At 33.2% G+C, this 23,426-nt stretch overlaps 1 protein-coding gene across 3 annotated transcripts in view; it reads left to right on the top strand.

Annotated features, from left to right (window-relative positions):
- LOC143258545 (tubby-related protein 4-like) overlaps positions 1 to 23,426 on the top strand; it is an 86,738-nt gene that overhangs the window by 41,208 nt on the left and 22,104 nt on the right. For all 3 annotated transcript variants that reach the window (XM_076517678.1, XM_076517677.1, XM_076517676.1), the window contains 3 exons: positions 9,405 to 9,629; positions 10,165 to 10,390; positions 22,189 to 22,433. In XM_076517678.1, coding sequence (XP_076373793.1) covers positions 9,405 to 9,629; positions 10,165 to 10,390; positions 22,189 to 22,433 — 696 coding nt within the window. The remainder of the gene's footprint in view (positions 1 to 9,404; positions 9,630 to 10,164; positions 10,391 to 22,188; positions 22,434 to 23,426) is intronic.

The raw sequence follows: 23,426 nt of genomic DNA, 5'->3' as shown, positions 1-23,426 counted from the left end.
CTACCTTGCACTGTCTTTAATTTTAACTTCCATCCAAAGGTAGAGCAACTGGCTAGCAACACCCATTGCCAGTTCTTGGGCTACTGTAATGTTAAATAAAATGTAGATTTACTTTTCTCAAACATAGTTGGCCCAGCATGGCCAAGCATGTTAAGGCATGCGACTCGTAATCTGAGGGTCACGGGTTCGCATCCTCGTCACGCCAAACATGCTCGCCCTTTCAGCCGTGGGGGTATTATAATGTGACGGTTAATCCCACTATTTGTTGGTAAAAGAGTAGCCCAAGAGTTGGTGGCGGGTGGTGATGACTAGCTGCCTTCCCTCTAGTCTTACAGTGGTAAATTAGGAGCAGCTAGCACAGATAGCCCTCAAGTAGCTTTGTGCAAAATTAAAAAAAAATAAATTAATTAATAAAAATAAAAACAAACATAGTTACCATGTGCTGATCCTATAGCTATTCCTCAATCTCTAGGATTTCTACACTTTTTCTGTTTAAGCATTGAGGATACTTGCTGTAGTCTTTATACCCTACTCATATGTCTTAGGCAAATTCTAATTTGCAAATTTCCCCACCAACTTCAATCCACTTTTTATATACATACTGTATATAAGCAACTCATCCTAATAATATAATCACTTTTTCTCAGCAGAGCATTAAGAATGGGTCTCTGTCAGTGGGAGTGTTGTAATTTATTTCATTTACTATTTATATGATGAATTCCAATGCTGTCAATGTTTCATTGGTTATTTTAATAAAAAAATAAAATAAATTATGCTATGAATTCCCAAGTTAATGGTTTTTCTACAGAGGTCAACCAGACCTCTTGCAGCTTTGTTTACTAGTGTTTGTGAACAGCCAGAGAAGGGATTACTCTCACTCGAAGCTGTCAGTGATATGATCTATTTTGAGGTGGAGAAGTGGACCAAGGATGTCTTTCTCCAGGGAGTTGTGAGGTGGCTTTTGGGAATAACCTAAAGTACAAGTACGTGAAAGTGCATAAACACAAATGTTATCTTTTTGGCTTAATACAATCAAGAATCACACAACTGAGATTTCTTCAAAAGTTGGGATAGATTTTAAAGTAGTAACAGTAGTAATTGACATGTATGACAAGTTTTACAAAAATGAAAAACATCTTGCCTGATTTTTGTCACATCTCATTTACTCTTTGATGATCTCCCAATGGGAGTTCATGGGGCATTTTCAATTTATAAGAATGATATGCTTTTGGAACAACAATTTGATAATCTACAACCCAGTTCTCTGAATCTGGTACATTTGGTGGTGTGTATTTCCTTACAAGCACAATTTTTGACAAAAACAACCATTCAGAACTTTCTTCAATTCATCTCTTTAGAGTGTATATTTAAATAGTGAAGAGATCTGCTGATTCTTTTCTTGTTTATCAATGAATCTGCTTTTAGCAGTGGAACTTCACCAGTTAAATCAAGTCCTTCACATCCATCACTCACCAATGAATTGTCAGTAGGACAGTTATTCACAAGATCCCTGTTGGATCCAAAGATGTCTGAGGCAGATCCATAATATCGTCCTCTAAACATATCTCTATCAATTGTTTTTGGCGTAATTTCTTAACCTGAGCTCAAGTCACAGTACATGAGGGAAACATATCTGGATTCTCCTTGATTACATCATCCTCAGGCGAAACAGTAATCAGATTGCTGTTAATTTTGATCAACAACAACTATTCCCTCAACCAAGTTGTTTCCAAACAATAATGATACACATTTAATTGGCAGAGTAGGTCTTACTCCAGCCACAGCTGGTCCCAAAACTAGGTCTGATGCTAAGTAAATGTTATGAAGAGGAACATTAAGAAAGCCACTCTCAATGCCCTAAACAAGGACGGACTTGCCAGTGATGGAACTTGAATTTAAAGGCACCATATCATCAAACAACAGTAATTGAGCTGCCCCAGTGTCATTTATTAGAGACACAGAACCAGTAAGCACAAAAGTCTAAGTTCCTCCCTAATTACATCAGCCTTTTTATCAGTGGCCAAACCAACAACATCAGGTAATCTGGTGAAACTATATCCATATATGAACGCAAACATACTGGATGTTGCCTCCCTTTCTTTTTTCCTTTTCAAACTTCAACAATCAGGCTTTTTACAGAAATAACAGACAGGCTTTGATAGTTTTATCATGACTATCTGAAGACTTTAAACTAGAAGAGCTATTTTTTTTAGAAGAATCCTCAACTTTAGTAGGTTTAACAGGTATATATTTTTTGCTGATATGCAAGAATTTCTATTTATGAAAAATTGTTTTATGTGTTAAAGTGTAATCATTGGACAGAGAAGCTATTTCCTGTAGTGTTTCAACCTTTTTTTTTTTAATTCAAATACATTTGAGGTCGTCACTTGTACAGCATTGAAATCCTCAATTAAACATAATTGTCTAAATTTGTCAAATTGTTGCTAATGTGCATAGAATTACAGCATTGATCAAAATGAATCTTTATTTTTTTTCTGGGCATATTCCTTATACATTTGGGTATCTTGCTTGCAAAAATCTGAACATTTGGCAATAAACTACAAGTATTAACTCATATGCATTGAGAATAGCTGCTTTAACCTTATCATAATCTGTACAATCTTTTGTAGAGAGAGCAGCATAAGCTTGTGTTTTGCCAGTTAAAGCACATAATAGTAATTAACTCTTTTTTGGTAAGCCATTCCATGGTTTGTGCAACTTTCTCAAAATGTTGGAAGTATTTATCTACTTCACTTTCATTAAATGGTGGTACTTTGATATATCAAATAAGTTCAAAATTGTCAGTTTGCTGTGGTTGATTGAAATTGAGTCTAATTTACATTTTTTTCAACCTAATTTCTTTCTTGACTTTGATATGGGCTTGTTTGTCTTTGAGACATTTACTTTCTCTTTCTGGGTTTTGATGCAGGCTTGTTCCAGCTCAGTTGTTTTTAGTTTTAATTGGATTTTTAGTTCATTTTTATCACTCAGCTTCAGTAGTTTTCCAATTAATAGATGTTAATCCCAATTGTAGCTTTTGAGCACTCTGACTGCAGATAACTATTAATAATATTATTCTACCTCTTGGTACCTTGATTTATATACTTTTTTAGGACGTTCTTGAAAGTTCATTTGGCAACAGTACTGTCAGTCATTAATATTACATGCACACCTAGTACATTGTTGATTCTTATGCTCAAGAAACTTCTACAGATTTAGAGAACAGGGATGACTTACATAATACAAAGCCAACAATATACATCACATTCAAAAAAGAAAACTTTAATGAAACTAGCATAGGTATTAAAATAAATGTATAACAGTAAATCTGTTACACCAAGTTTGATGTTACTAACATTTATCTCCATATTCTCAGAGCAGAATCTTTCTGAAGATTTTTCAGGTTTGTGCACAAAGATCAGGTGTTACAGTTCTGGGTTCTTTATTTTTTTTGCATCAGCACCTTGTGTCTTCTGCATAGTTGTTCTAGCTTTTTATTATCATCTGCATTCCGTAGGCCTGTGCACACATCATTATATGGATGACTTTTTTTTTCTGGTTCTATCCCATCATTCAGCAGAACAACACTATCAGTTTCTCCTTTTAGAAAAAACAAAAGCCACCTTTATGACCACTCTGATCCTTATCATTTGTTTTGTCCTGTCAGACTTGTACTCTAATTTCAAAGCTCTAGGAATGGATTGTTCATTCATGAGATCCTTTTATTTACTGTGACTTATTTCCCACTACTTTTGCAAGGTGGCTTTATAAATTGATTCATATGGCTTCTGAGGGATTATCTTTATAGGAGAAGAATCTTTTGGTCACATCTCACCAGGTTCATCATATCTCTGTCATTAACCACCTTGTTGAATGTCCCTGGAAGACATTTGTCCCTATACTGACACATTTGGTTCACTACTGGCCCTAAAATTGCTTCATGTCAGTTCACACCCTGTTCTCACTGACATTCAAAACTGACTGGCCCATTTCTCTTTAACATCTACTTCTATCCAGTTTTACTGGATACTGGGCCATGTTAGTATTTGTGGGAACAAGCTCGCTGACACCACAGCTAATTCTATCTGCTCTGGGACTATCACTGCTGTGCTTGTTCCATACACGGACTATGGTCCTGTATTTAAAGGTCGGCTCCATGCCAGTTGGCAGTCGATTTGGAGTGAGCAATGTGAAAACAACTTTTCAAAATAAAACCCTATATTGGACTTCGGCCATCTTGCTTCATCAAGGATATGAAAGAAGAAATTGTTCTAACTAGACCACCCATTGGTCACAGTTTTTTAACTCATCATTTTCTTTTATCTGGAAGTGATGCACCAATGTGTAGTCTATGTAACACTCAGTTCACAATGAGCCACATTTTACTTTCCTGCCATCGTTACAACTCTCAATGACGGCACTATTTTTAACGTTCTGTCCCAGGGTTTGTCTGTAACATTGGAGAGTGTTATTGGTGATGGTGACACTGTCCACCTTGATAAAGTTTTTAGTTTTTTAATGGCCATTAATATTTTTAACCTCATTTAAGTGTTTGATATTTATTCATTACACCTTTTTAATTGTGGTTCCCTTTTCAGAGTCTTAATCTTTCCAGTTCAATTTTACATTGTAAAATGGCCAGAACATTAAATAACTCGATACCAGGACTGGAAAGGCCAACTTCAGGTGACTAACGCTGCTGTTTGAACTATCCGTATGAACTACCTGTTAGTCGTCCTGGCGAGTTGTTATTACACTTTTGCTGCATGTCATTTAACACTTTTATTACTTTACCTTTTAGTACTGGCCATAATGACACATAACCCGGAACCAGGACTGGAAAGACCAACTTCATGTACCTGACGGTGGTTCTTGTACTTACCTGTTAGTCTTCCTGGCGGGTTATGATCATTACCATTTTGGTAGAGAAAGACCTTTACAACTTCTCTTACTCTGCTTTCTCTCTTAACATTGTAGACTAGGTGTCAACATTGATTTTATGCTTTTTCTGTTTTTCAATGATGTTTTGTTTTACCTTCATATCTTTTTACGTATTTTACTACATTTAATTTACTTTTACCTTTTTACTGGACGTTTGGTGCAGATAGCCTAGTTGCTTTGTGCCATAAAACACTAAATCAATCAGTGAGTCATTTTTATAGGCCATTAATCTTTTTAATGCCAATTAAGTATTTTTAATTTATACATTAGACCCCTTTTTTAATGTGATTCCCTTTTAAGAACCAAAGTCCATCTAGTTTGATTTGAAATTAGAAAATGGCTGTAATGTAAAATAACTCGAAACCAGGACTGGAAAGGCCAACTTCAAGTGACTAACACTGCTGTTTGAACTACCCGTTAGTCATTCTGGCAACTTATTATTAAAATTTTCTTGCAAATCTTTCAGAAATTTTTGTTACTTTTTGACAATGGCCATAACATCAAATAACTCGGAACCAGGACTGGACAGGCCAACTTCACGTGACTGACGGTGGTTTTTGTACTTATCTGTTAGTCTTTCTGGCGAATTATGATAATTACAATTATGCTACAGAAAGTCCTTTACAACTTGAATTACTGTAGTTTTTCTTTTAACGTTGTAGACTAGATGTAAACATTGATTTTATGCTATTTATGTGTGTTTTTTTAACTTTGTTTTGTTTTACCTTAATATCCTTTTATGAATTTTGCTGAATTCACTTTTACCTTTTTACTGGATGTTTGGTGCAGATAGCCTAGCTGCTTTGAGCCATAAAACACTAAATCAACCAACCAACTCTCAACCAATGTTTAATGGTTCCTCATTTTACAATGGAGGAGTTTCTTCATATCCATTTTACCTTTTTCCCTCAACTACAGATGACTAAGGTCATCATCTTACGTACTTTATTTACACATTCAAATTGCTCTGAGATCCTGGTGGGTTTTTATTTTTAATTCATTCATCAGGATCAGGTGTACCACTTTCCAGTGTTTTCTTTTGCCATTGTTTCTCTTCCTTGTGTCTTTTACATAGTCATATGAGGGTTTGTTCACCACATCCACAGTCCTGGACTTTGTTTCCATTATCACATTTATGATTGACTTCACGTTGCCTCTTTTTAAGAGAAATACTTCTTTGCCACAGCTCCTTGAAAAAGCTGCTTATCCAACTGGGTAGTCAAACCTTCAAAATCTTTCATCACTCTGATCCAGTACTTAGTCCATCTTGGTGTTTTTTCAATTCTCAACTCAGTTGGGATCAGCCTTCACCTTCAAGACATAAGGCACTTAATCACTTTAACATTTGCCTTTCCTACCTTTCCTGCCCAAGAGGTTCTGTCATTCTTGCATTTCTTGAACAGCTTGTTCCTTTAGGTAGAGTTCATGTTATGGATTTTCAAATATCTTCCAAAATAGTCAGTTCTGTCACCTTTTAGGATATTCCTAGGTGACTGGGTCATGCCAACACTATGGTCTGCATTACACTGTTATCCCAATGTCCAGATCTACATCTCTTTGCTGATGCATCTTCTGTGGGTTACTACTCGTATAAATGACACCATGTCTTCAGAGACATGGTTTCATACAAAGTGCTTTTTACAACAATCTTCTCTGGAACTCTTTCTGTCCATTGGGCATTTTCTATTTCCTACTCTACCTTTTAAAACACTTGGTTGTGATCTATTCTGAAAATTCTACAGGTGTTTCCCGTATCTGGCTAGGACTCACACAAGGAATCTTTACTTCTGAATATTAGACTTTTTATTTGGGGTCCAGTCACATCTAGTATGTCTGACCACCTGTTATTTTTTGGGGACTTTGAACCTGATGGTGGATCATCTTTTTCTCTCAACCAAACAGGAATCTTCCTACAGAGCAGTCACTCTACTCTCAGATCTTTCACTGAATCTTTTCTGGTTAGTACCTTCACCACTGGCACTCTCATATCTAAACTACTCTTGTAGTCCTCTGCACTTCACCCAGCTGCTCTTGCTGTGAATACTCTCAACCAGGACTGTCTCATCTCTTTCTGTATGTGTACTCCTAGCTTAAAACTTATACATCTACCATTCACCTGAAAGTGTCATCACATGTTTTCACATTGGTTAACATTCTCAAGTTACCAACTTTTATTCTGTTTGTGTCACATTTCTACTCTCTCTGTCTGTCAATAACATTGTCTTGTTTTTTGCTGTTGGTCTGTCCACCACTTACTCCCACCAAAATATTATTAAATTGTCCACCTTTCTGCCTTTTTTCCCTTATTGTTTGACCAATAACATTTTTGACATTTTTCTCTGATTCTGTATTTTCTTCTTCATTTTTCATTTCCCTCATCCATTTCCTTTGCCTGGCTAGAATCTTAATATTGTTCTACACACACTCAAACAGTCCCTGTTTGAACTTAGGGCTGTTGCTAATCATATCATCTCTGTTTCAAAGCCTGTTTCTTACTCCTTGCTTGTGGTCATCACAGATATGATCTTTATGCATTGGATGCATTTCAGTCTTGTTTTTACAGATTGTCCTTGATCTTGTTTGCTACTTGTTTCTTTCTTCCTATGATTTCAGTTGCTCATGATAATTTCTTCTCATTTTTTACTGTTAATTTTAGCCCCTAATATGCATCATACTGATTCTGATCATCTTCTGTGTCCAGTTCAAGTGCTACTTCGCATGCACAGCTCCATTTTGGGGTTTTATGCTCTTTAGTCATGGGACTCCTCCCCTCTTCTTTCATGAAGGTATCCTCATGTATGGTTACTAGTTGGATTCTTTGGATTGTACAGCTTGTATCTTTCTCTCTTTAACCTTTGGAAAACATCCTCCAGGTTGTAATTTGGACTATGCCCGACATCTTCACACACAGTTTCTTCTCAAGATATCATTTATCTCCAGTGACCATTTTCCAGTCTATTCATTGTTTGATGAGTAAGTGCATCTGTTACCTCCTTACTAAATTCTTCTCTTCTATGGTTCATTTCTCAGAACCAACCCAATGTTAGATGTCTTATAGGGTACACTTAATTCCCTAAACCTGCATCAAGTCAAAAGTAATGAAAATCATTCAACTCATCCACCATGGTTTCTAAAGTGCCCACTGTCAAGATGGAGTTTTCTACAAGAACACTAAATCATATATATTTCATTATTCCTTCCAGAATATACCTTGGAAAAAACTAGCACCAAGGAAGTTTCTATACACTTCCCTTTCTTGTGCGAGCTAGCTTTTCAAATCAGGTTACACTGTAACCTATTGAACTTTCTGTAACAACAGACCTTTATGGAAATTAGGTATTATCAAGTTCAGACATCTCTTTTGTGACTCCCTAGTGTGAATTCGTACCTCCCTGGTTTTTGAGACAGACATTTCATGATAGATGCAGTCTTACAAGAGTGCTGTTTTGCTAGTGCTCCCTCACTATAATGTGTCACTATCCAGTTGCTTTCTCTAAAGGGAACTCTTAGATTTACACAGTTGTACTGGCCCCTTCACCATATCAGCATGGGACTTCACATTTTTTGTGAAGAGAGATAAAGATAGTATTTCAGGAGTTAGCACTTTCCTTACCTTAAAATGTATTTTTGATAAACACTTCATTTCTGCATTCTTCCCAACCTTCCTTTACACTGTCACTACATATTATTCTTGTCTTTTCTAAAAATGAAGTTAATTTTAAGAGGAAATGTCTATGGGCATTCACAGCTCCTGAAGAATGTCACCTTACTATTGGTGAAGGGCTATTGTTACATGATTATTATATCACACACTAGTGCAGTTAACATTTAAATGTGTCTTAGAAGATAACTGGAAGGCAGTAGCGTGCACAAAATCTCAAAGTCAGATGTGCAAAAGATAGCTGTTATGTGCAGACATAAGTATCTATTAGAACTATATTTTCAGTTACAGAAAATGTTAACATTTCAAGTTTTCGTTTCATATATTGATTTTGTTTTTGCCATTCCCATGAATATTTGCTAAATCTATTTAATATTGCATATGTATATATGTTATGTAATAAGTTTATATTGCTCAGGTCTAATTATGTGCCGTTAAAGTATTTTGTAATATCCATCTGATTATTTATTAATTGTTCAATAAACGTGTTTGATTTTGATATATTTAACAAATGTTTGTGTGAGTAATTCAAGCTTTGTAATTATTATTGTGTTGTTTAAGAATTCAGTAAATGTTTTTTTCAAATGATAATCTTCAAACTTTAATGAATATCCTACAGATGACAGCACTTATTTTTTAGAATTTATGGTTATTTCTTTCTATGTCTATTTTTTTATTTCTATTTTCATCTCATTTTTTGTTTCATTCAAAAATAAAAATAATGTTTTTTATAAGTTGTGTTTAGTAGTTATTTATGAAATAAAAAATATTTCAATTAAGTTTTTGTTTATTTTAATCATAGAGTCCTGTCTCAGCAGTAACCTGGGGTCATAATGACAAAAGACTTTTCATTGCCACTGGACACATGATACATATAGGTTGGGTAACTCAAAGAATAGCCTCTCTCCAACTTCTCTCCTGCCTTACTGTCCAGACTTCTTTGATGGAGGAGAGCCAGATGCAGAAACTTCCACTACCTCGACGTCTGAAAGTGCTTGTGTCACACTTGTTTAGTCAAACAATAAAGGTAAAAATAATTAAAACTTAAAGTAGTTTTTAAGTTATTGAAAGTTTTAAAATTATTTTAAATATTGTGTAATTTTTCAATATGCATTCTTGATTGCAGTTTTTTAACATACATAACAAAAGAAATACGAATGACTTTCTATATAATATATTCACTTGAAATAAGGTAAATTTAGGTAATCATATCTATTGCATTTATTTGTGTATATCGTGTGTATTTTTTCATAAACCTTCAAAGTTTATGAAACTGAAATTAAACTAGATGTTGGAAGTTATCACATAACAAAAATAAAAGAGTGATCTAAAACAAAACTACATCTCTTTTAACGTTTATTTAAGTTATTTGAGGTTGATGCTAAATTGTAAAAACCAGCTATGTTTTAAACATATTTCTATTTAAATATAAAGTGGGTTTTTTTCAAACTTTCAAGAATATAGGGAACAAATACATATATTTCTTCAATGCATAAAATCAGGAAACTACTCTCCATTTTTTAAACCCATTGAATAAGCTTAGGTTATTTTTTCATGAATAGTGTTATCTACCTGATCCTCACCGACTGCGAGACTTTGTTTCACAGCCTCCACCTAACAATATTCGTCTCCATTGTACAATGGTGAGACATGATGATGATATTTTGACTGGTAGTGCCACTTATACTTTGTTTCTTGAATATCTGGGAGGTTTAGTGCCACTACTGAAAGGAAAAAGAACCAGCAAACTTCGTCCAGAGTTTGTTATTTTTGACCCTAAAAGCACAGGTGTGATCGCTTACTAGATTAATGTGAATATTTATTAAATATTCTTGAATATAGGTTGTATTTAGTTATAAAGTTTTATAAGAGAAGGTGTAGGAATAAACTGTCGTATCTTGATCTGTGATCACTAAAGCATATGACATTTGCTGATTAACATTCTATAAAAATTTAAATTACTTAGTTTACCATCCATAAAACATAGGAAAATACAAAAAAGGCACAAATTAGGTTTACACCATTTTAAAACTTTTTTGATAGAAAGCTTTTGGTCTTATTTTTATGATGGATTTGAATCACAAGTCCATTTTTCTGTAGTATGTCAATACTTCCAAGTTCTGTTCTTCATAGATTTTGCATTGTATGAATTATATTTCAAATATTTCTTAGTATAATTTGGTTATTTACATTACATTGTGGATTGGTTCTGTTCCAGTCTTTGTAATAACTTAGAGGTGGAATTTTACCATTGGTTTCAATTTTCATTATAAACTGAATGTAAGCTTTCTGATTGTTCAAATGATTTAGAGGGATTCAAATTATCTTGTTTCCTAGTGGCTACAAGAAAGAAGTATCATCCACATATCTTAACCAGATGAGGTTTGGTACTACTTTTTGTGAAACCTTTTTATCACTTTCTCCAAGAGCTTGCACATTACTAGGGACAATAATTGTTGGTAGATCACTATTCAAGTTGTAAAATTCATTGTCGCATATGAGATATCTGAATGTGTCATAGTCAGAGAATTCATTCATAAGAGATGAAGAATAGATTGGATCTATTTAGAGTATTATTTTCTTCTAGATTTTTTAAGGTGACATTGAAAGTTTCATGTAAGGTACTCTTGTAAAACTAAGAGATGATGTAAAAACTTAAAATTGTATCTCTATCAGCTCAGTACATTTTGAACTTTGAAGCTAAGGTACATGCTCCGGCTTTCGTTAAACTGCTCTTCTTGTCATTGTTACAGCTTGCATAAACTTCAGTTTGATGGTGCTTGATTTTTGTGTTTGTATGTCCTGAAATAATTAGACCATAATAGTTTTAATAGATGTTATTATTTTCATGCTAATCTAACTTACATAATGTTGGTGTTGTATTGCTGTGTGGTTTATGTATCTGTACCAGTGGTGCATGAGACAGCCTTTTTAATAAGATTTATATTTTTAAAGTAATGTAGAAAGCTAAAATTCATGGAAAAACATAAACAGAGTATTAGTATTCAACATGTGCAGACAGTAGTGGTCATGGACTTTCATGTTGGTTTCAGCCATTGTCAAAAGACAGTAGCTTGAGATAATAGTAGGAAACAGCAACTGTTGAAACATGCACAGAGAGATAATCACAAAGAACTGACTATGGTGAAGTTTATTTCTAATAAGCAAAAACTATCCTACAGAACAGTACACTTTGTGCCAGCAGTAGCACATGCTCTGTCATTTATTTTTCATCTAGTATAGTGACTAATGTTTCTATGTTATTTCAAAACCTAACCTTAAATTAAATCTTCTTTTCCCTACTAAAGGCCCTAATTTTCATGGGGGTCTGTTGGAATGCATGCAGTTTACACTGAATTTTAATCTTTGTTGTAAACAAAGTTGAGGAGTGGCAAAAAATTATTTATCCCAGGAATTATATGAAAATAAATATTTGAATCATTTTAGAATTTTTAATAAATGTCCTACTATTAAGTAATTTTAGTTACTTTAAGGGTTACATACTTAACATTAACAACATTTATAGTATGTTGGAGAATTTTCTTAACTTTCTCTGTAGCTTTCCAAAAGATGTGAAACTTCAACATTGATTACTTTGCAATTTAGTGATTTACGTATGAATTCTGAAAACATTTTAAGTGCTGCAGGTTTGGTAATCAAATAGCATTTTATATCATCTGTAAGGCAGAAAAGGTGTTTCAGATTGATGTTTGTGTTCTCTGGATTTGCTCAATATATCTTTTTCTTGTTGTTTACTCCAAAGTGATATGTTCACTATTATTATGGTAGTTATAAAAAAGGTATATCAGAAAATGGTCTTATATTCATATGCAGCTGGAAGTATGAATGGAGTTGTAGAATATTTAATAGGGAAAGAAATACTCAAAAAAGAGGGAGAGGTATTTGTAAAATATGAGTTACATCAAAGCTAATTTTTGGGTTTATTTTAGGTGATTTTAAAAGCTCTTTGTTGGAATTTGTTACAGACCACTAGATAAAATTGAAGAAATTTATGAGAAACTCTACAGTGAGATAAAGAATTAATAGGTTAACGAAGTCATAATTATGGGAAATTTTAATTACAGGTATATAGACTATAATATTTTACAATCAAACCATTTAGGGTACTTTTCTTGACCTATTGTTCAAAGAACTTAGTAGAAACAAGGCTATTTTAAATTCATTGTTAACTTTTCATACAGGAATAGTTGATATTGTAGAGATTGGGAAATAGCTTGGTGTGATTGCCTAATTGAGTTAATTGTTTTGCTGCAATGAAGATGAGGAATAAGAGAAATTTTAGCTACAAATAGAAAAAAATAATAATTTTTTAATAAATGCAGTGAGAATTACCTGTTAAAAATTGTACAACAGAATTAATTGAATATACTAATCAAATATGGAACATTTTTTTATATATTCAAGATTGGTACATTCTTTATAGAAAAAAGTAATTCTAATTAAAAAAGAACATAAGGGATAAAATTTTTAAAAAATCATTATAAATCTTAGAGTTCAAATTGACAACTATGATAAGAGACTCGGAAGATTATAAAAGATCAAGAGAGTTCATGAAACAGAAAATATTAAACCAAAAAATGATTATGAAGAAAGGTTGACTTGAAATGTAAAAATTAATAGGAAGGATTTCTCAAAATATAGCAAGCATAAGCAAAATGTTAGAATGGGGGTAGGGCCTTAGAGGTGTGATATGGGAAAGCTCATATCTGATGATTATATTCGGAAGATTGAGCTGTTAAATTTTACTTTTTTACTTATTTTTTACTGATGAAGATTTAAAGAATATTCTTAATGATAAATAGTTGTAAGATGATAATGTTAATTTTGAGTTTCTTAGTAACAAATTGGGAAATTTACAGAATCATAAAGTTTCTGGGCCAGATAATATTTATCCAAGGATTTTGAAGGGGGTAAAGGATTGGATACATGAGCAACTTCCTACTGTTTTTTTTTTAATATTGGGCAGATACCAGAGGATTGGAAGTTGGTTAACCATTTTGCAGTAGGTTCTGTATAAAAGTTATACATTCATATACACAATTGCACAGGTTAATATTTATATTATCACATTTCAGTTTAATGCATTATCTATGTATATACACTAGTACTATATAAAATATGCTCTTCAATTTTTGTTATTTTTCTTAAAACATAGAGCAATAAATAAAGATTCATAGAAAACAATTACATCTTCTAGTTACAAACTCTGAAATCATTTACTGCTTGATGTAGGTTGCTAAGCCTTGTCAAATTTTGCATGTGCAGGATGGAAAAAATAATTTTTTTGGGTTTTATATATACAGTTTGAAATAACCCAGAATCATAAATTACTATATCAATACCATAGAATTCCAATATAATTACTTTTATCATTTGAAATCCATCATGAAAAGAATTAATTTGCCACATAAATATTTTGCAAAGATATTTCTGAGCTTTAAATTGATTATTCACAAAGAGTAAGCAGAAATAGGTGTACATAAGCATTTTCAAAAATGGGAAGAGGTGGATGGGTCTGCTAATGTTTGATTTAGTACATTTAGTGATATCACAGCAAAGAGAAAAGATAGAAGGTGCTTGTTTCAGATTCTAAGTTGTCAGTATCTGTAATCTGAGTTTTCCATTCTTAAGAAACCACAAACTTTGTATTTAGATATTGCAGATATCTAATTTGAACCAATGCTGCATTCAGTGTACCAAATGACACACAAAAATTGATATTTAGGTTTTCGTTTTGAATATTTACTTTTAAATTAAGAAATTAACTAATGGATCATACTAAAAGTTGAATTATAATACACAACTTGATACCAAACTTATTGCCATATATTCATAAGTAGTATTTTGATAAAATTTTAATTATGAGTTGCTAAACATGTGACATGGTTTTTTTACCCATGACCCATAGAGAGAGGATTAATGCAACTCCTATTTTCAAGAGAGGTGATAAAAACTGTCCCAGTAATTATAGGCCAATTAATGTTATCTTAGTGATGGGAAAATGTTTTGAAAGTTTAGTAAGACGGGTTTTGAAAAGACATTTAACCTAGTTAAAAATTCCAATATGGCACATTACTTCTGTTACGTGAATAACTACTCTTATTCATTGCTGCCCTATATATGCCAACAAATTTACATATGCCACAAGCTTTCTATCTCCCTTCCATTGGAATTAAGTGGTTCCAGTGCACCTCTCATGCAAATCATCAGTCATCTTCTCTCCACCTATAAGAGAGTGAAATACTTTCATGATGTATGTGATTCCCTTTGTTCAATTCTACTAAACTACTACTACTTATTTGGCAGTACTCATGCTCAGATGTTTTTCTTTTAGTACTCTTCACATGAATCATGATTTAAATAGTTTAACTTCTAAAGTGTGATTTCTTGATTATTGTTATTTTTTTCTTTATATTAAAGAAATCTTTTAAATGTAAACTTTTATACTCACATATTTTACATCAGACACTTTTGTATAAGTATTTTTACCATAGATTTCCCAATTATTATACCTTGTGAGAATGATTGATTTTGCCTGACTAATTCTCCTGAACAAGCTGAACCTGCTCCGGCCAGTGAAGATTTTATAGCCTATTAACACCACTGTATTTTTTTTTCTACTCTTTCTGCAGGATCGGCTAGGCATAATACAGCATTTTTTGACATGATTTCACAGGTGTGTTATGTTTTATCCAGTTCCATGTTTTTTCTAAGATTTCTTATTACCTCTATGTTGGCTTGTTTGTTATCTTCAGCTTTCATCTTACATGTATAGTTTCACTGTAGTTGGAATTTTTGGACTGCAATTCTTTAGTCTTTAGTATGTTTGCCACCTCTTTCATTTTGATATTTCTGTGTACTTTCTTTGGTGATATGTTTTGGGCAAGTATCTGTGACTTTGGAATCTTGTGTGCAATCTGTGCTTCAGCATTTGACACTTTCCTCTTTGGTTGCACATTTCTCACAGTTGGAGCCATGACACATCCATATTTATTTCCCATCCTGGTCCTTGTCACCCCTTCAGGAATTTCTCATCACGTCATTTTATTCAGTACTGGAGTCTAATCAGAGGGTTTCAGTCCAGTGGGAGCTTGACAATCTCATATTGTTAACCTTTAGTGATTTTTCACTACAATTCTATAGTTTCATCAGGTTTCATCAGATAGACTTGTCCTGCAATTTATTTCCCCACTTTACCTCTAGTACCATTTTCGTTCCACAATACTTGGGAATCTATCCCCAACCTGTGTCTGTCTATGGCAATATTTGATTCTCCATCTCTACAAGCTGTTGCACCCATTTTTCATCTTTTTCTCATTCACCAGGGTGGCTTCTCCATCCCTCTGTATCACATGTTGGATTTTCTTTTTTGTGGTCCACATGCTCAATGTTCTTATCATTGTGTGCCATATTTCAGGTGTTTTTGTTCTTGTTATGGATTGGATTCCTGTTCAGAGAACATTTATCCATCAGAATTGTCTCTTGATCTCTTTGTTTTCCAGTGGCTTTGACTTCAGGGGAGATACTCCTCACATTAAGGCTTTAGCTACATCCCTTAACCACAAATTGCTTTGGTTTTGGTCTCCAATTCCTTGTCTTCTTGCTTTGGCTATCAAAGTTTTCAGCTTACACAATCCTCACATTTTCCTTCCTTTTCAAGTGTTTTTCATTCATTTCATATTTGAGACACTGTGTTCTATTCTTTTGATAGCTCTTTCCTGGTCATCTCAGCTATGATTTCTGTGGGTTCTTTAGCTTCAACTTCCTCCTCCATTACCTTTTCCTCTGTATCTGTCCTTTCTTCACTACCATAATTCATCGGTTTTCTTCCAGATCTTCCTGTCCTCCATCTTCACACTTGCTTTTCCTCTGGTGATTGGTGAGGTGATCTGGCTTCTCCCAAAAATTAGTCTGTATTGTAAGTGGAAGTTTCCAAGTGCAAATCGAATTTTTCCATCATTGGTTTCTGGGTCCAAGGTTTACCTCTGATCAATGTGTTGTTCTTTGTCGTGTGGATTTCCTCTCTTGCCTTTTGAATCGGAGGTCTTCTGTTTCCTTGGTCTCAGATTTTTGGGTGGTTCTATCTCATACATTTAATTTTTCATGATCTTGCAAGTATTTACCTCTCCTACACTTTACCTTTGTATATGTTACATCCAGATTTGTTGTCTGCTGCAGCAGGCTGCCCTTCTCTGTGGGAATATTAATTTGGTTTTGCATTGGCTTAATTTGCCTATGTACAGACCTCTCTCCAAAGACTTTACCTTTCCTTATGTCTTCCTGTTCTCACTCACCTGTGAACATTGGTGGTCTCCTTATCCTTCTACATATCTTTTTTCTCTGGATCAATTTTTTTTTGTAACACTTCAGCAACTCATGAGAATACCTTCTTTGTTTAGCCACTTTCCTTTCCTTCTGTTTGACACTATTTTCCCTCTTCCTGATCCAGATGGACTCCTCTGTCCTGTTTGTGATCTTTTCTGTTAAATTACCTGCACGGTTTTCTTTTGTGGTGTCGTTTTCTGCCTCTTTCTTCCTTGGCAACCATTTACTGTTCATGTTCTTCTTCCTTTCTCATTCTTTGACTTGGGTTTGGCTCTTCATTCAGTTGGCTTCTTTCTCTTTATTATCGTTCTCTCATTTTTTGTTTCAAGTTTCTTCTCTCCAGTATCAACATCTTACCTTTTCAATTACATTTCATCTTCATCATCCTTTGGAGGTACTTCTGAAGCCACTCTGTAATATCTGAATTCATTGAGACTTTGATTGGGAAAATTGTTTTTTGTTGAGTTGTTTTTTTTCCAAAGGGCCCTTTTCTCTTTATTAATGTTCACTGGTTGGATCCTTCTTTGTGGTAAATGGTGCCTGACCAGGTATTTTTTAGCTGTTCAAATCTGCACTCTCAAGCTATGTTCACTTGTATATTATAATTTCATGACCAAGCATTGCAGGGATGGAGTGTTCCACAAGATCACTTGTAGGTTTATCCACATGATAGAATTGCTTCACAAGTTTTCCCATCTTGGACAATATACCTAAACATGGACTACATAGGCAAAGCAGAAAAAGATAGTTGCCCATCTCTGCCATGCCTTGTATAAATTTATATGGTCTGTTTTTAAAAGTATTGTTTTGTGGTCACCCTTTGCACTGTCTCAGATGTTGTTATTTTGCCAGGACTTTCCACTGTGTTTTTCCTCCCACTCTCTTTTATTGTAGTGAAGTGGAATTTTTACCACTTTTTAGTTCCAAGCTTATAGAGGCATCCTCCTGAGTGGGTTAATGAAATACAAAGTATAGAAGCAATTATAAAACCATTCAGTTTAGAACAGGGTGATGGTATTCTGCTGGTGTAGATAACATAATATTCTCCACTATGAAACAAAACCAGGTGGGACTGAAATATAAAAATTACAGTTCACCCCATTGATTTGGATTCCTGTTCTTACCCCCACAATAATGTTGGTTCCCAGTGGCCAGGTTTTGGAGTTAGAGTGGTTCTGGTCAATTTTGCTTTTTAGGAAAATGTTTTACATTATGTAGACATATTTTTGATACTGAATGTCAAATTCCTAGATAGATCTATCAAGTTATCATATTTATATGTGCCCTGTTCATGAGTCAAAGGGTACAAGATTCCTTCCAGTCTCATAAACTTGAGGTGAAGATCGGATGATCCTCTTTCCTACTCCTACCAGATGACTGAATTTTGTATTGTAGTTGACTTCTTACCAATATGATCCCCTTTTCTACTTTCACATGGATATTGATACCCATCAGCCTGGTTTTCAACTTATTTTCAACTGGTTGACTTATCAATGGTATAATCTTCATCCTACCTCCCACATGAATCCCAATCCACAGTGGAATGAGTTTTCAGTGTAGTTGATTTCCCATGTACAATTCATTGTGACCTAGTCATTCTACATCTAGGGACACATCATCTTTATTTTATCCACTTTTATTGTTTCTGGGATTCAATTTCATAAATAGTGCATGGCTTGGATCACTTTCTAGCCACAATTCTCTCCCACTTGGATGTGCTCCTCTGTTTTTTGTCTATATACATGATGTCTTTCTATGATGGGCCAAAAGTATATGTAAATCGGAAGTGGTGCAGTTCCCAACATCAGAATATGACTGTTTCATCATAGTGAATATCCTTTGGACACTTTCAAAGGATGCTTCTTTCATTAACTCTCACTAGTCCCTCCACCTATTGAGTGTAGGATTCTAAATGTTTATATGAGTGCAGATAATTTACTGTATCAGGAGTTATAATTTTCCAACACTGAAAATATATTTCTGAGAGATACTTGCTTCTGCTCACACTTCCTACCCACTGAACTCTGATGTTTCAATTTTCTGCTAAAACTAGAAGTGATAGTTTGGTAGAATTAAATAGAGGAAGTTGCATGCATCATGAGAATATGTTGCATTCTTATAAGTGGGGGGTTGCATGACAGTTTCAATTAGAGACCCATGGGAATTAGTCAATTCCAATGGAAGGGAGATAGAAGGCTTGTGGCATGTGTAAAAAAATTATTTGCCTGTTGAGGGTAACATTGAACAAGAATTACTATATGAGAGAGGTAAGTACCTATCTAAAATACATTTTCTGTGTAGGAAATTTTTAACTTTTGTAGGATTATCAAAATAGTTTCAATGGAGGAAATTTTGCTTTACTGATTTTTTTTTTTTTTTTTTTGCATTCTTTGAAAAGGTTGCATGTTAAATCTATTATTATGGGTCATGGGTCAAAAGCCATGTCATAATATTTGTTGACTGCCATTCAAAATTTTTTTTTACTATTTACTTGCTATTTTATAAATTCATGTCATTAAATTTGGTATCAATCTGTAGGTTATAATTCATATTTTTATATTATACATTGTTTATTTTATTTGTTTGTGTCACATATGTTGAATGCAGCACTGGTTCATATTACTGTTTCTGATATCAAAATACAAAGTCTGTAGTTCTGTATGAATTAGTAAGTTACTGCTATTTAAAAGCTAGAATATAAAATAAAAACCTTTGATTTTCTATATAATGAGATATCACTAATGTAGTGAACCAAACACAGTGGCCTTCCACTTACATCCTTTGATTTTTGGAAACAGTCCCTTATATACAGCTAATTCTACATATGTGACATGTGAATAACCAATAGAAAACTAAGAAAGTTCCTCAAGAAGTTTTTTCAGCCATTTTGAAATATAATGGTGGTGTTTCTTCATTTTGAGGTAAACCCTTGAGCTAGTAAGTTGAGTCTCTAGCCTGTTAGACATTTCAATTTTTTTTTAATTTACAAACAACTCCATTACTAAACTTGATAAATTACAATGGATTTCTGTGGTACTGATATAGTTTTTTTATTATTTTATGGTTATTGAAATGTATACATAAAACCTAAATTAATTATTTTGTTTCCTGTCCTCCATCCTAAGAATCCAAATTGTTTGATATACTCCACTTGTGAAACTTCTTAAGGCTTAGCAACCTTCAACAAGTAACAACCAAGTACAAAAGTCAAAACTAGAAGTGGTAATTGTTTGCTTTACTTCTTTATTTACTGTTTTATATTTTAAAAAATAAGTTTAAAATTTTACTTGTAAATAGTAATCATATATACATATATGTATATAATATACATATATGTGATTATATTTTACAAAATTCTAGTCCTCTAAAACACAGCCAAGAAAGGTCACTTTATAAAGACTAAAGGTCAGTTTTATATTTTTGGATGTGGTAACATGAATGCATATGTGATGCATCACTGTAAATTCTATTATAGCCTGCAATGATAAATATATATTAATGTATAATGTTATGATATTTAAGCTATTTATATTAAACAGTTATGTTTTCAAGTTATTTGTTTTCATTTTACAAAGAAAAAACAATTTATATTCTTCATTTTTTATGGTGGTAATAAGATTGATCAGATGTACCAAACACATACAGAGATTCTGATTTGAGAGTGAAAATAATGAATAAAATAGTTTTTTCTTAAAAAAACATTTGATAATTATTTGGAAGTTAAAGTTTCACACATGAAATATGAAAATTTTCTGATACATAAAAGTATTTTTAATCTTAAAATGAAAATTACTCTGCATGTTGCTTAGTTAACATTCTGAAAGAAAAAAAATTACAAAAAATCTTTAATTAAAATATCTAAATACTTAACGTAAAAAAACTGATATTCTGTGTACGAAAACCTTATGTTCACTAATAACCTGCAAATTTATGTTTATATATGTATATAATTAATCTCATGGATACCTTCATGGTTAGGAGCTGGGTGGATTTCACTCAACCCAAAATGAAAGCATTAAATAAGTGAGAATAAGGGTGTAGATTTGGTGTGTCTGGATATTCAGAAAGTATTTGACAAGTTGCCATGTAAAAGGCTTGTTAAAGAAAAAGGTATTGCAAGTTTTCTCTCTAGGTAAAAGATGACTGGATGGAAAAAAAAGCAGAAAATTGAGTTCATTCAAAGTGGATTCATGTCTCAAATGGGGTACCTCTGATAAGGTGAAGGAACTGTCATTACTGAAATTTGCTAATGATATTAAGGTTTGGGGTGTTTCTAACTGTGAGAATCTGCATTACAAAAGGATTTGAATTGATTGATGAGATAGATTTTTATTGTAATAAATAGAAGATGATACATATGGATTATCAGAGTTTTAGTTATACTTATGATTTTAATGGGAATAACCTTAACAACATTATGGAAGATCATATTGTTTTAGTTCATCAGTCTCTTAAACCATCAGAAAAGTATCTTGTTGCTAGTAGTATAGCAAACAGAATTTTGGGTTGTATCTATAGAAATACTGCATACTAAAGAGGTTATAATTTTATTGTATAACTTGCTTGTTAAGCTGCACTTGGAGTATTGTGTTCAGTCTTGGGCTCCTTACCTGAGGAAGGACATTGAATTTTTGGAAAGAGGGGAGCTACTAAAATTATACCTACAATGGATACATTGTCATACAAGGACAGTGTGATATCTCTGAAAATTTCTTTTGAAAAAACAGAGTGAGGGAGGATCTTATTGAGTTGTTAAAGATTATCAGAAGAATTGATGATGTTGAGGGACAGTTTTCTTTTGTACTTCATAATGGAAGGGCTAGGGGACATAAATATAAATTTTATCTAGGTAGGAGTTTTCAGCTTAAAAATATTTATTTTTCTAGAAGGTGGTTAATTTATGAAATGGATTACCTTCAGATGTGGTGGATGCAGTTAATTTAAAGGAAGGCTTAATAAATATTTGAATGATGAGGATTGGTTTTGTGTGTTTTAATTTTAGTTTAGTGGAAGGAATAACTTAGATGTACTAATAGAAGTCTTGTTGCTTTTAAATTTTTGCTGTTTTATGACACCGTAGAAATGAAGAACTTCCCAAGCTAATAATTTTGTACTTTATTTCAGTTTTATATGTTGTTTATATCCATGCTAATTTTTATTTCATATTAGGTAATGTGTTTTGAAAGGTTTCTTGATTTTCATTGACAACGTGACACAAAATTCTTTTCATCCTTTTGAAGATCTAGGAGATGTTCGTCAACGATGTGGAAACTTTCAGTCTCCTCTTATGCTCACCTATCCATTTAGTCCTTCGTCTCCACATACTGCATCACTACCCACATCATCAGATAGCGAGGTTGATGAGGGTTGTGCTTCACCTCGTATGCAGCGACGACGACGACAGAGAAGACTTGCTCAGCAAAGAGAGGGAGAGAACAATGGATTTCAACGAGGAGAATTACTTTATTTGGATGATCTTCCTGAGGTTTGATTGTAACTTCTTATATATGTTAGGGCCTGATTCACTTCATTGAAACCTTTAGATAGTTAAAAAACAACTGTTCAAAATAAAGGTTCTTTTGAAAACTAAGTTTACTCTATATTGTTTTTTCTGTTAACCACAAAGTACTATGAACATTTTTTTGCAGTTGAAATGAAAACAAGAAAAAAACTGAGATAAAAGTTTAAGGAGAAGAGAAAAACTGAAACCTCATCATTTAAAACCATCTTAATATTAGGAGTTTTTCGACTAGTAATATCCTTTGTAGCTTTAATCCTCAGTTTTATTAAATACAATGAAATAATCTCACAAGACATATGACCAGCTCTGATATATCCAAACTATTCACCAACTTACCAACCCCTGAAACACCAAAATTCTCCTTCAATAGCTTGAAAATGATAAAATTCATGAAATGCATACAACTGAGGATATCCACAATAAAGAGTTCGCAAACTTTTTTTCTCAACCCAACATATTTCTGCTGTGAAACAAGGAGTTTTAACTGCAAGCAAACCCTATCAGCATTATTCAGTCATTTTACATAGAACATTTCAAAACTAATTTCCTTATTCTGAGATTTTGGCTCAAAATTGTTGACAGTATATCTGTAATATGACCACATACTAATGACAGTGTTAAAAAATTACATGAATAACTTATACAAACAAACCCAGCTATAATTCACAGTGAAAACAGAAGAAAGAAACTTCCACTTAAAAGTATAATGGTTGCCAAGATATATAACTCATATACCACAGACATTTACAGGAAATATACAGAAAATTACATAGTGTGGCTATAAATTAAACCACCTCAGGTGTTAGTAGGTGTCCTTGAATGCCAAGGTATAAGTATGAAAAATTTGTGTAATTTTGACTTTACTGAGAAGTAAGTAAGTGAAATATACATCATTACAACCCTCGTTGACAATGGATACTCCAGATAATTAATAAAGAACACAAACACTGGGAATAA

The sequence above is a fragment of the Tachypleus tridentatus genome, chromosome 8, assembly GCF_004210375.1.
Source record: "Tachypleus tridentatus isolate NWPU-2018 chromosome 8, ASM421037v1, whole genome shotgun sequence".
NCBI lineage: Eukaryota > Metazoa > Arthropoda > Merostomata > Xiphosura > Limulidae > Tachypleus > Tachypleus tridentatus.
The sequence above is the reverse complement of the archived record's forward strand: the minus strand, read 5'-3'. Positions and strand labels throughout refer to the sequence as shown.